Source organism: Curcuma longa, chromosome 17 (genome assembly GCF_044706935.1).
Source record: "Curcuma longa cultivar G26 ecotype Majalengka, Jawa Barat chromosome 17, ITB_CL_G26_1.1, whole genome shotgun sequence".
Classification (NCBI taxonomy): domain Eukaryota; kingdom Viridiplantae; phylum Streptophyta; class Magnoliopsida; order Zingiberales; family Zingiberaceae; genus Curcuma; species Curcuma longa.
The window spans coordinates 7,253,526-7,267,063 of NC_133877.1; the positions used below are offsets into that span (position 1 = coordinate 7,253,526).

The 13,538-nt window shown below is 49.8% G+C and overlaps 1 protein-coding gene across 1 annotated transcript; it reads right to left on the reverse strand.

The window, feature by feature from the left end:
• Positions 1-1,016: 1,016 nt before the first annotated feature.
• Positions 1,017-3,418, reverse strand: LOC141848326 (MAP3K epsilon protein kinase 1-like). The gene is made up of 4 exons (XM_074736363.1): positions 3,277-3,418; positions 1,756-2,147; positions 1,528-1,662; positions 1,017-1,427 (listed from the first exon to the last, which is right to left on the reverse strand). Exons 1-4 carry the CDS (start codon positions 3,416-3,418, stop codon positions 1,017-1,019), a joined length of 1,080 nt encoding a protein of 359 aa, XP_074592464.1.
• Between the last annotated feature and the right edge of the window lie 10,120 nt (positions 3,419-13,538).

The window sequence follows — 13,538 nt, forward strand, 5'->3', positions numbered from 1 at the left end:
GTTCTTGGCTTTAGAACATATTAAACGGAATTGGTTTAACAAGTTTACAAGTGATAACACTACCCTGTGAATCTTGTCAACAGGTTGCAGGAGGTGATGGTACAATAGGTTGGGTGTTAGGAAGCTTCGGGCAACTTTATGAAGAGAATAGAGAGCCAATTCCTCCAATTGGGATCATTCCTCTTGGAACAGGAAATGACCTGTCTAGGAGCTTTGGTTGGGTAAGACTCTAGTTCAACTTTTTGCTTACATCTGCAACATGTAAATCCATACTCTAATATGGTCAAAACATATGTGCACAGGGAGGTTCATTTCCTGTCACATGGAGGTCGGCTGTGAAAAGGTCATTATACAAGGCAATTACTGGTCCAATTTGCCGTCTTGATAGGTAAACTATTTATGTGGGAAACATATGGCATCGTTATCTTTTGGAAATTTGAACTAGTAGTTATTATGATATTCCTGATAATTTTGTGAAACTCTAAACTAAAGCTCTTTGTCGTAGGTCATAATTTGTGTAGCTTGGGGGAAAAAAAGATCTCTAGAAGGACATTATAAGTTTATTACAAGAGAATCACTCTTATTTAAAACACGTTTCTTTTTTCACCAATTAGTCCACTTGAAAAACATGGCAATAGCAAATGCTTGTGAAGATGGCTCCTTGTGCAATTTGTTGAAAAGTAGATGAAATAGTCTACCCATGGCAATGTAGTGAAATGTTCCATGTCTACTTAGTGAACTTCAACTAATCCTAAATTGATTTTTACTCAATAAGCATCAAACATTTCATGAGATAATATCAAAGCTTGAAATCAACATTCAAATTTCAAATATAATTCAATAGTAAGTATCTTGATGTTCAAGCCTTGCAACTAGCAATGCCGTCAAACCATTGGTAGCCATAGCTGTATTTATCCGGGGTGATTTCCTGCATATTTATTTGCTTATTCAGTGTGAAACCAGGACATCATGAGACAATTCAAACAGAAAAGACTAGGGGAAAAGATTCCATTCTCTTACATAATTATCTTCAGGAAAGGCTCCAAAATGTGCACGATGTATTGCTCTGGACAATTGTGGAAGTACTTCACCAATTTCTGAATTGATTCCTTCTTCAGGAGTGCTTGTTCTACTTTCCTTTGTTCATTATCATGCACCAAGCAGACTGCAGTTGAATCTAAAGCAATGCCGGCCCAAGCTTCATCCTCCAACAGGTTCAAGTACACATCCAATCCTCCATGAGCTCGCAACTGCTCCCTTGAGTTTCTTGAAGCATGAGCCATATCACATAGCAGAGGCAATGCATATTGTTTGAGTGGTGAATCTGGAGTGATAAAATTCATCAAGTGTGGAATAATTCCATTTTCTGCTGCTTGTTCCTGCCTCCTCTTGTTGATCTTGCAAAGGTTGAATAATGCATTGAGGACCTTCCAAAGATGAGCAAATTAATTTAGCCACAGCGAGTTATGAATCTTGTACCAAAGAGAACAAAAAAAACAAAGAAAAAAAAATCAGAAGATTACACACTTCATTGTGTATCTGTGAGACAAGAGATCCTTCAGAAAGCTCAAGATTTGGAATCAAATACTTGATTGCATCCGCACGCTGAAGGCTTTCTAAGCAATTTGGATCCATGGACAAATGGTTGATGCACTTGAGGATCTACACTTTGCAATAGAGAAAAATTTCAGAAGATATCACTAGTTACCTAGATGAGATAAGGCGCTATAGACTGTCGAAGAAGTTCCAACACACCTTCAAGAGAATAGGCAGCTCCATCTTATTGAACATCTGAAAAACCCGAGCAAGCAAGCTTTGGCTACACATGTAAGATTTCACTAGAGTGCCAGCTTGTGCAAATACTAACAGAAGATCTGCAACTTTCTCAAGATATTCCCTTGCCACATCAGCATTTGATGAAGATACCATCTGTGACAGCAAGCCAGATGACGTAGTGCTACCAGGTCTGGCATTTAGTATGCCGGATCCAGATAAAATGCCAGTAGTGTTTTGTGATGCTAATCCTGATGTGGAAGCTCCATCATTTAAATTTAACCCCATTGTAGGCAAAACCTTCTTGCTTGCTTTGCTTGAAAGTTTTACATTAGAATCCGTGCTGCTATTTTCTCGCCCATGTCTCGACATCTCTGCATCACACTCACCCCCAAAATAAAGTGAGCAAATGGAATGCAGGCAGGTACAAAGAACTGGAAAAAGAACAGATGGAGGACAAAAATATTGAAAGTGTAAAGCCTTCGATATAAGAACTCTCTTTTGTAATTTTAAGATTTGAATTTAGAATCAATGTCAATGTCCAAATGGGAGAGGACAAATGAAAAGTCCAAGTATCCATGTTGACAATTATCCATATAAGAAGCACCTTCTTATTTCCACAAAGTTCTAAACAAACTAGACCTATTCAGGAAAACATCACTCACCAAGAAAACAACCCACACAGCTGGCAAAAATCCAGGTATTAAAAATAGTACAATATACTTTAGAGATGTCCTAATTCCTAGCTATCAATCTTAAATTTGTGATACAAACATGCCCACGCCATACAAGCTAACAGGTGTTGCAAATAAAGTGATTGAGATGAACATGCTGTAAGACCTTTTGAAATTCACATTTTACAGAACGGCTTGGATTATTACATTGTCATGAAGTTTGTAATAAACTTTTCAAATAGAATAAAGAAAGTTTAAAGATTTAGCTACTAGTAATTATTATCCAAATAACTGCATCCAAGATATCTGCAGCAAGCTGCCACAACAAAATAAAATAGATGTAAAGTAATGCATATATCACTTACACCTAAACTCTGAATATTAAACTGCTTGAATTTCAAAATATAGCAGAATCATGAGGGGCAATGTTACAAGGAGACATCTATAACCAATAAGAAAGAACACCCATCTTCAGTCAAAAGACACAATAAGCCCATATTTTTTAATATCTTGGATTACATAATACACAAGCTTTATGAGCATGACCATGAAACTCTTCCTTCTAGATAGATGCTACAAAATATAAGCTAGAAGTTCAACAGGCATACAAAATTGCCTTCTTGGTCACTATTGATAAAGCAAAATTTGCATTTTTAGATTTCATCTAAGAATGATGCATAAGTGTAAATTTATATATCTTTAACTCTTCAGAATCCATAAAGAAAAGATTAAGCAATTAGTTTTAACTAAATCTAGCCAGACAAGCAATTAGCCGTACTTTTAAACTATAGATTGATTATTGATCATATGCACAAGATAACATGTTAACCTGCAAATTCTGCCATCAGCGAATCAAGTTCACCATTTGTCCTATTCTCATTTGAAGCATGCAATAGTGGCAGAGTGCTTTCATGTCTTTCTAGTCCAGAAATATGCTGAATGTTCCGGGGATAATCCAATGGGCTCATCATGGTCGGACTCGAGTCTAAGTCGGATCCCAACGCACAAGTTCAACCCCCCCTCACGGACTCGGCCATCTAGGACTCGGGCCATTCGGCTCGGTTCAGCAGCTCAGCTCTGCCACTCAGCTCCTTCGGCAGCTCAGCACTGCCATTCAGCGGCTCAGCACTGCCATTCGGCGGCTCAGCACTGCCACAGCCCACTCAGCAGCTCAGCCCTGCCACAGTCCATTCAGCAGCTCAGCTCTGCCACTCAGCTCCTTCGGCAGCTCAGCACTGCCATTCGGCGGCTCAACACTGCCACTCAACAGCTCAGCCCTGCCACTCAGCAGCTCAACCTTGCTCCTTCAGTTCGGCAGCACAGCTCTGCTCCTTCAATTCGGCAGCTCAGCCCTGCCACATTGCAGCTCAGCTCTGCTCATTCGGCCACAGCAGCTCAGCTCTGCCCATTCGGCCACGACAGCTCAGTTCTACCCATTCGGCCACGACAGCTCTACTCTGCTCATTCGGCCACAGCAGCTTAGCTCTGCCCATTCGGCCACGGCAGCTCAGCTCTGCTCATTCGGCCACAGCAGCTCAGCTGTAACACTCGATCTAGTCAGTCGACTGGTCCGCTCCTTCGACTAGACAAGTGGGGAGGCTTGTGTTACTGCAGATAACCACGATGACATCAGTAAGGGCTCGAGTCTGATCCAGGTCTGACCTGAACCTCGCCCATAGACCCGATAAGCCCTGTACATATCTCCATGGGTCTGGTAAGCCCTTGCTGAATCCCCATTCGGCCACATCCCTTGCCGAATCCTCCTTCGGCCACGGGCCTCGCCGAATCCTCATTCGGCCGTGGCCTTCGCCGAATCCTCGTTCGACCGTAGCCTTCGTCGAATCCTCATTCGGCCGTATCATAGCCGAATACCCATTCGACTATGCTCCTAAGCCGAATCTCTCATTCGGTCATACTCTTGTGCCGAATCCTCATTCGGCCGTATCACAACCGGATACCCAATCGGCCATGTTCATAAGCCGAATCCCCATTCGACCACATCCTCGTCGAGTCGCCCGGCAAAGCCTGGGCCCACCTCATCATGATTTCTGACAAGCCCACGCCCCATTTAATTAATGCTGCCTGTACACAAATGTCGACGAGATGATACTTTTACGGCGATAGGACAAAGAACTCAATTGTTCCTGAAATCTCATTAATCGTGATAAGACGTTCCTTAATGATGACGTGACACGTGCGCACGCTCATCCCCTCTCTTAAAAGACCACTCCGTCGGACAGGTAAAAGGGGCCGGACTCTCTCAACTTTTACACGCTCAAGCCTTTACTGTTCATCTTCTTCTTCATTTCGCCATTGCTAACTTGAGCGTCGGAGTGGTCGCGCCGGAGCCACCTCCGGCCGTCCTACTAACGTTTGCTGTGCCTGCAGGTCCTGTGACCCTCGAGCTTCTTCTTCTCCTGCTCTTCTTCCCCATCGGTTCCACCTCACGGCGAGCTAGGTCCGGTGACGTGTCTCGACGCAGTTCTCAACCGGAACATAATTTGGCGCCGTCTGTGGGAACACATTTCTGCCCAGATTTGAGATGCCGACGGACGAACCCCCTCCGCCTCGCCTCATCACCATGACGCAGGAGGAATTTGACCGCGCCGTGGCTGCCGTCGCCGCAGTTCTAGCAGTTTCTAGACAACCACCTCAGGTACCAGCTGGTCCTTCACGACCTCATTCTTTCTCCGGCGAAGCCCCACCACCGCCAGTACGCCAGCTGTTTGGGCCTACGCAGGCCCATCATTCCCAGGCCCATCAAGCTCAAGACCCATCAGGCCCATTACGCCTACCAGGCCCCGGCCCACCAGGCTCAGGCCCAGGCCCGGTCCTACATCGACGTTATGCATCTCAGACCGATGCAGAGGGCGAGTTCAGCCATCGAACGCTACGCATCTCCAGCCTTACCACATTTAGCGGTCAAGAACACTAAGTGTCAGGCTACTTTACTTCCCTACACTTGAATAACATGGATACTTCCGCAGGTCCTCTCCCCGCTAAGGCTTTTCAGCCATTAGACATCACTCTCCCGACTCGGACATAGTCGGGGTCGAGCTATCTTCACCGACATAATTAGGTCTCGGACCTACTCCATCAACAATTGCCCTTTTCAGGGTTCAACCTCCCTTCGGCTCGGACATAGCCAAGGTCGAGCTCGATTCAGGTCTCGGACCTGCTTCATCAGCAAATGTCCTTTTCAGGGCTCAACCTCCCTTCGGCTCGGACATAGCCAAGGTCGAGCTCAATTCAGGTCTCGGACCTGCTCCATCAGCAATTGCCCTTTTCAGGGTACAATCTCCCTTCGGCTCAGACATAGCCAAGGTTGAGCATAATTCTGGTGGTCTCGGACCACTAGCTGCATCAGCAAAGGTCCTTTTCAGGACTCAACCTCCCCTCCTAGTCAGGGTCGAGCTTACTCCCGGTGGTCACGGACCACTATCGCCCGCCGCCGCAAAGTCTGGTAAATCTCGGAACCCTCCTCGCTATTTTTCCATGTTCCAAACTCCCTCGTGCTTCACGCATCCGGGGTCGAGCCGAATGGCGGAGACGGGCCAACCTCAGCGCCCGCCGCCGTCTTCCTCTATTCCAAACTCCCTTGTGCCTCACGCATCCGGGGTCGAGCTGAATCACGGAATCGGACCCGCTGCAACGTCCGTCACCGCCATCTCCTACAATTCTCGAACCTCTCCCATGCTCCAGCAGTCCGGGTCGAGCTCCGTTTGACAATAGAGCCTTATTATAGCACTCACTCAGCCCAGTCAACACTCTCTCTGACTGATTCGGCCTCAGTCGATCTCAGCATTGCTCAGCCATTCATCTAGGCTCTCAGCCATTCATTCAGGCTTCTCCGCCATTCATCCGGGCTTCTCAGTCATGCATCCAAGGCTTCTCAGTCATTCATCCGTGCTCCTCAGCTATTCGATCAGTCTCACCCAGCTCAGCCGGTAGAATGCTCACTGATTCTCTCTGATCAGTCAGCGCAGTCAGAACTCTCACTGGCTCTCTTTGACTCATTCAGCTCCGTCCGGAATTTCTCAGCTATCCTATGGGTCTCACTTAGCTCAGTCAGTATTTTACAACTCACGCCGAGCTCTCTCTACAACCCTCTCGGCTTTATTTATTCAGTGACTCAGCTTAATCTTATAAGCATTCGGCCATTCTGCTGAGTCAGTCAGCCACTCTATTCAGCTATTCGGCCATTCTGTTCAATCAGTTGACTACTTTGCTCAGTCAATCGGCCACTCTACTCAGTCATTTAGCCACTCTGCTCAGTCAGTCAGCTATTCTACGTAATCATTCGGCTAGTTGGCCACTCTGTTCAGTCAGTCGGCAACTCTGTGACTCTGCACTCTGTGACTTTGCACTCTGCGACTCTGTGGCTCTGTGACTCTGCAACTCTGCACTCTGCCCACTCTATGCAGCCTCACTCAGCCTTACTCGACAACTCTGTTGACTCGGCCACATGCATTGCCCCTCGGTGACTTTGTCAGCCCGCCCACTTTGTCACTCGGTCAAGTCTCTCAGTCACCCATCTAGGTTACTCGGCCTCTCTACAGCCCTCTCGGCCTTATTCATTCAGTGACTCAGCTCAATCTTCCGAGTACTCAATCTTCTCAGTAGCCCTCTCGGCTTCATTCATTCAGTAGCTCAGCTTAGAATCTCGAGCAATCAGTCTCTTCAATAGCTTCCTGACAAACCCGACTCTCATGGGGAAATCTCATGTACTTCGTAAGCACGACATTCTTGGTCTCTGACGATTCAAGAGTTCAATCTCTACTGAGCTATATGTTTCCCCTGATCTTGGATCAGTGGGCAATCATCCTTGTTAAGGTTTAATCTCACATATCCCTGGTCTCGGACCATGGCATCCCGAAGACTACTCCTGGTCTCGGACCAATGAACTTCTCCAACAACTACTCCTCACGGAAAGGTGCCTCTCCCTCTCTCAGCTCAATTTTGTATTATAGTAGTTTTCGTTCAACAGGGAAAAAATCTGGACAGATCTACCTGAGTCCGAGAGGAGGACATAAAATATCTATGTATCACTTAACCTTGACTGAACGTCTGAAGTGAGAGAGGAACTCCTTTCCCCATAAAGGCCACAAATCCCTATAAAGGAACCTCTTTCTCTCTCTTCTTACAAGACTTTTTTCCTTTTTGTGTTGTATTCTCTCCACTGCATGAACAAGTCTTCATACCGATCTGGCCAACCCTCCCGTCACCACACCGTGTGCCCGCCATGTTCAACTGCCTTACTCAATCAACCCTCTGCTGCCGAATCGGCAGTCACCTTGTTCCACCGACACACAACTACTGCCAAGTTCTGTGTCCGAGTCCACACTACGCCCACCCCCGAGTCCATGCCTTGCTTGGCCGATGCCCACAACCGAACGCTGAGTGTCATGACAGGGTGGCAACGATAGGTATTGCAGACTTGATTCGAGCCGCTTCAACATATGTAGGAACTGAGCAGCGATGGTAGCTGACCGCTCCCCTCTAAGAATCTACTCCACGCGATCTCATCTTTCTCCCATACCTGCACATTGTGTATTCCAAATAAGACGAGAGAGATAAGTAGTATGTACTTTTGTTATGCCCATCTTAACTTTATCACATTGATCACAAATATCCACGTGCAGTTTACCTTTATCCAATCAATTGAAAAGACAAGTAAGGACCAACACCATCAGTGAGTGCTTCAACTGTACTCTGTACTTTTCCTCTCTCTCTCTTCTCTCTCTCTCTCTCTCTCTCTCTCTACAGAGCCGACTCCCGGATAATCCGGGTGAGTAGTGTACCCGACCAGTCCTGAGAAGTCGGAGCTCACCAGCATGTGTCAGATAGTCCTGCCCAGCCGACTCCCGGATAGTCCGACTGGACAGCGTGCCCGACTCGATCCAAGGAGGCGGGGCTGAATCGTACGTCCTGTCCTACTGACCACTCCTGGCCACGCGCCGTCTCGGCGTACGACACTGTCCACGGTGTACCTCCTCATTAAAGACGGCACTCCTCCCAGGTACGGAGAGTACCTTCAAGGTAAGGTCCACCTTGCCTCGTCCGTGGTACGGACCGACTCACCCTTATATAAGGCGAGCCCCTGCGGAGGGGCGAGGTATGTGCTCACAGTTTCTCACTTTTCTCTACTCTTGTTTTCTCTCCTGCCGTCACTGACTTTCGCCGGCCACGCCGGCCGTCACACGGTGTCTGTGGTTGCACAAGACTTTGCCCTTCGCTAGGTTGGCGGATTCCAACCTATTGCAGCAGCAAGACTTTGCCCTTGCTTTTTCTGGAAAAAAACGTGTAAAGTCAATGTTAGATAAAAAGTGTTTCACGCCGGGCAAGCATTCCTTTGAAAGTTACATGGCGCAGAGAAACGAATTGAGACCATCGGTCTGTTCGCCTCGCCCCTCTTACAAATCTTGCTTCTTCCAAGATGATTAGATGGGTCTCGAAAAGCATTCCTCTCTGACTTCTTTTTTCTTCATTTGAATCCATCCTAACCTGCTGCTTGAGAATGTTCGAGAGTTTCCTTCTCTGCTCCGGGCTTATACTGATCCGACACTCGACACCGGCTCCTCACAGCCCTCAGCCACGTGCCCGACTCCATGGTCTTGCAACATTCTCGACCACGCGTCCGCCTCGACGCATGGGTAGCGCGCGTACGTCTCCCGACTCCGCGCGTCGCTGCCGACTTCCTGCGTGTGTTCTTCCGGGCTTCTAAGGTCTGCCGCCTTGCACGAGCTCCCTGCCAACCTGTGGACACCATCATGCTTAAATCCTTCTCCATTGACTTTCCTCACCTTTACCAATGGATCATCCATGGACACGAATCATCCGAGTTCACTGGTGTTTAACACGCCTTGTCGGATGCCAATGCCGACTGTTGGCATCCAACTTGACCTTGCAACGCCTCCGTCGGTAGACACGCGACTCTCGTGTCTGCCGACTCACCGACTAACTCGCCATCACTGATTCATTGCTTTCCTTTCCGGTTTCAACGTCGAATACTCCCCTGACTCACTTGAGTGCTCCACTGCCAACGCCAAGTCGTAAGCGCCGACTCCCCTTGCTACTGCCACCTGTTGTCCTCCACTGCCGAGCTCCTCCTACTCGATCGACGGACGTCCGAACCGTCATGTGGGGCTGCGTCCTCGGCGTCCAACACATTTATTCTCCCAATACTTCTTTTGGTCTTACCGACTCTCACGGCGCCCGCCACGCCCTGATGCCGAGCAGCTGCCGAGTCGGTAGTCGCCCTACGCCCCCAGCCCGACACTAGCCGACTCCTCTTACTGCAAAATATCTTCGTGCGCGGCTAACTCATGGCACAGCCGACTCGCACGACGCCTAGCACCCTGCTCGACCAACACGCAAGTGTCTAGTTCTACCGGCAGTGCCCGAATCCACGATACACCCCCTCCCTCATGCCTTGCTCGGCCAACGCCGACAGTTATCTACAGCCATCACCCGACTCTACATACTTCTACCACACTGCTCCACCTATCCTTACTTCCAACTCCATGTGCCACTTACCCATTTCTAGAGGCAGCCCTGTTGCGATGGCTAGATCTGATTGGGCGAATGCAGGGAGGGACACCCGAGCAGTCGGCATGAGTGAGGGAACTCCTTGACAACGTGGAAGCACTAAGGGAGGGAGAGAAGCAATACTTGAGAAGCACTCCCAATACTTGAGAAGCACTCCCATCTGCATGCTCGACTCCATGTCGACTTGCCGACCTTACCATTGCATGGCAGTCGAGACCAACCTGTGCACATTGTAAGTCGGCCGCCGACCTGCACGCGCCATGCCTATGGTTGTGAACGCTGCCACGTCCACCGACTCCTCTGCTCGCAACACTCCTTGTTTTCCTTCTGTGCACTGCCTTCCGTCGTGCCAGCGGTGTCGCGCGCCCTAGCCCGACACACCGCAGGACAAAGGCTCCCGACTCCAACTCACTACCGACTGCTGCACGTAGCCGACTTCACTTGCTAAGATCGAACTCCCGCACACCACACGGTGCCGCATCGTCAGGCCATGATCGAGCTCGTCACTGAGTAGGGCAGACCTGTCCCGTGGGTGGCCGAGATCAGCTCTGAGATCGGCAAGCCTGTCCTGCGGACAACCGAGCTGGGATAGCCGAGTGGCGTTAGGGATACTGCTGCCGATGCGTGGCTGTCAAGTTCATCATCACGTTTATTTATTTGATAGGAGGAGAGAGGAGAAGACACCATCTCATCTGCATGCTCGAGCTCTCCACTGCCGACCTCTTGGGGCGGCTACACACTCGCTCGCGGACTAACTGTCGAGTTGACAGAGGAGATCGGGCACTACACCCCATTATTTCTCTCCTCTTTAACAGTGATAATTTGACACTGTTTCTGCCTCTCTGCCGTTGCTTCCGACGTCATTATCAAACTTCACAATGGCCAACTCTCTCTTCGTTTGCAATTTTTCCCTCCCGCTTTAGCCCATAGCGATACTTCCATGCAATCAATAAAAAATGGAATGGTTGGGCACGTGTTGTTGGATCTTTATGGATTCTGCCTCGAAATTCATGTTATTTTCTCCTTGCTTACTTGAAAGGCTGAGCTCACTGCTTCTTGCACATCAACTGGCACACGGGACGCCCGACCTCGCGCGATTCCACACAGAGCTACCAACCTTGTCACTGTACGGCAAACGCTGACCGACTACGCCAAACCTTTCCATCTTGAATCTGATCCTGCTCCATTACCGTGCACTGCCACGCCAAGTGACGCGAGCAATCGACAAAAGCTTACCGACTGTCCGTGCCGACTGCTCAACCGTGTGCCCGAGTCTATCACCGCTTTTGGCCAAGTCTGTCATTCGCTGAGCCGTCTTGGCTGCATCGCAAGGAAGCTCTGCCCAACGTCAACTCAGCCAAAGCCTTGCCGAGTCCCGAGTCTGAGTCCATCGTGCTTCTGCCCAACTCCGACTGCTGCCGAATCAGCTGCAGTCGCCAACTGCTTCACTCGCACCTGGCGCATGACGGCAGAACTCGACCACCACCAGTTGCCGAAGCCGAGTCGCCGCCCATCATGGCCGACTCCCTACCAAGCCGAGTCGTCGCCCATCATGACCGACTCTTCCTTGGTCCGAGTCCGACTCTTCCTTCGTCAGACTCCGACTCCTCCTTAGTCCGAGTCCGAGTTCTCCTTAGTCTGGTTCCGACTCCTTGAGTCGGCCAGCTCCATACCAATTCCTTGAGTCAGTCAGCTCCATACCGACTACTTGAGTCAATTATCTCTTTCCACCGTGCCCTGCGTCTCTTGAAGTCCTGTCTCTCTCTCTCTCCCACTTGATCGGCTGAGTCTACGGATCCGACTCAGACTCGAGTCCAACTCAGTCTAGTCAGTCCGACTCACGCTCCCTTCGACTAGACTAGTGGGGAGGCATATATTCCGGGGATAATCCAATGGGCTCATCATGGTCGGACTCGAGTCTAAGTCGGGTCCCAACGCACAAGTTCAACCCCCCCTCACGGACTCGGCCATCTAGGACTCGGGCCATTCGGCTCGGTTCAGCAGCTCAGCTCTGCCACTCAGCTCCTTTCGACAGCTCAGCACTGTCATTCGACGGCTCAGCACTGCCACTCAGCGGCTCAGCCCTGCCACAGCCCACTCAGCAGCTCAGCCCTGCCACAGTCCATTCAGTAGCTCAGCTCTGCCACTCAGCTCCTTTCGGCAGCTCAGCACTGCCATTCGGCGGCTCAGCACTGCCACTCAACAGCTCACTGCCACTCAACAGCTCAGCCCTGCCACTCAGCAGCTCAGCCTTGCTCCTTCAGTTCGGTAGCACAGCCCTGCTCCTTCAATTCGGCAGCTCAGCCCTGCCACATAGCAGCTCAGCTCTGCTCATTCGGCCACAGCAGCTCAGCTCTGCCCATTCGGCCACGGCAGCTCAGCTCTGCTCATTCGGCCACAGCAGCTTAGCTCTGCCCATTCGGCCACGGTAGCTCAGCTCTGCTCATTCGGCCACAGCAGCTCAGCTCTGCCCATTCTGCCACGGCAGCTCAGCTGTAACACTCGGTCTAGTCAGTCGACTGGTCCGCTCCTTCGACTAGACAAGTGGGGAGGCTTGTGTTACGGCAGATAACCACGATGACGTCAGCAGGGGCTCGAGTCTGATCCAGGTCTGACCTGAACCTCGCCCATAGACCCGATAAGCCCTGTACAGATCTCCATGGGTCTGGTAAGCCCTTGTCGAATCCCCATTCGGCCACATCCCTTGCCGAATCCTCCTTCGGCCACGGGCCTCGCCGAATCCTCATTCGGCCGTAGCCTTCGCCGAATCCTCGTTCGGCCGTAGCCTTCGTCGAATCCTCATTCAGCCGTATCATAGCCGAATACCCATTCGGCCATGCTCCTAAGCCGAATCCCTCATTCGGCCATACTCTTGTGCCGAATCCTCATTCGGCCGTATCACAGCCGGATACCCAGTCGGCCATGTTCATAAGCCGAATCCCCATTTGACCACATCCTCGTCGAGTCGCCTGGCAAAGCCTAGGCCCACCTCATCATGATTTCTGACAAGCCCACGCCCCATTTAATTAATGCTACCTGTACACAAATGTCGACGAGATGATACTTTTACGGCGATGAGACAGGGAACTCAATTGTTCCTGAAATCTCATTAATCGTGATAAGACGTTTCTTAATGATGACGTGACACGTGCGCACGCTCATCCCCTCTCTTAAAAGACCACTCCGTCGGACAGGTAAAAGGGGCCAGACTCTCTCAACTTTTACACGCTCAAGCCTTTACTGTTCATCTTCTTCTTCCTTTCGCCATTGCTAACTTGAGCGTCGGAGTGGTCGCGCCGGAGCCACCTCCGGCCGTCCTACTGACGTTTGCTGTGCCTGCAGGTCCTGTGGCCCTTGAGCTTCTTCTTCTCCTGCTCTTCTTCCCCATCGGTTCCACCTCACGGCGAGCTAGGTCCGGTGACGTGTCTCGACGCAGTTCTCAATCGGAACACCGAACATAATCAAGTTGTCCTGCAACATGCTGAGATGGTGGTCCCTTTTCCAGAAAGCTTAAGAGTGGCCGAATTTGTTCATTCTGAGATG

Excerpts from the sequence above, each read along its gene's own strand:
- LOC141848326 (XM_074736363.1), bottom strand. The coding sequence starts at position 3,418 with ATGATGAGCCCATTGGATTATCCCCGGAACATTCAGCATATTTCTGGA. Across the intron at positions 1,663-1,755 it reads AGCTGCCTATTCTCTTGAAG|ATCCTCAAGTGCATCAACCA; the intron begins GTGTGTTGGAAC and ends TGCAAAGTGTAG. Across the intron at positions 1,428-1,527 it reads TCTCACAGATACACAATGAA|GTCCTCAATGCATTATTCAA; the intron begins GTGTGTAATCTT and ends CATCTTTGGAAG.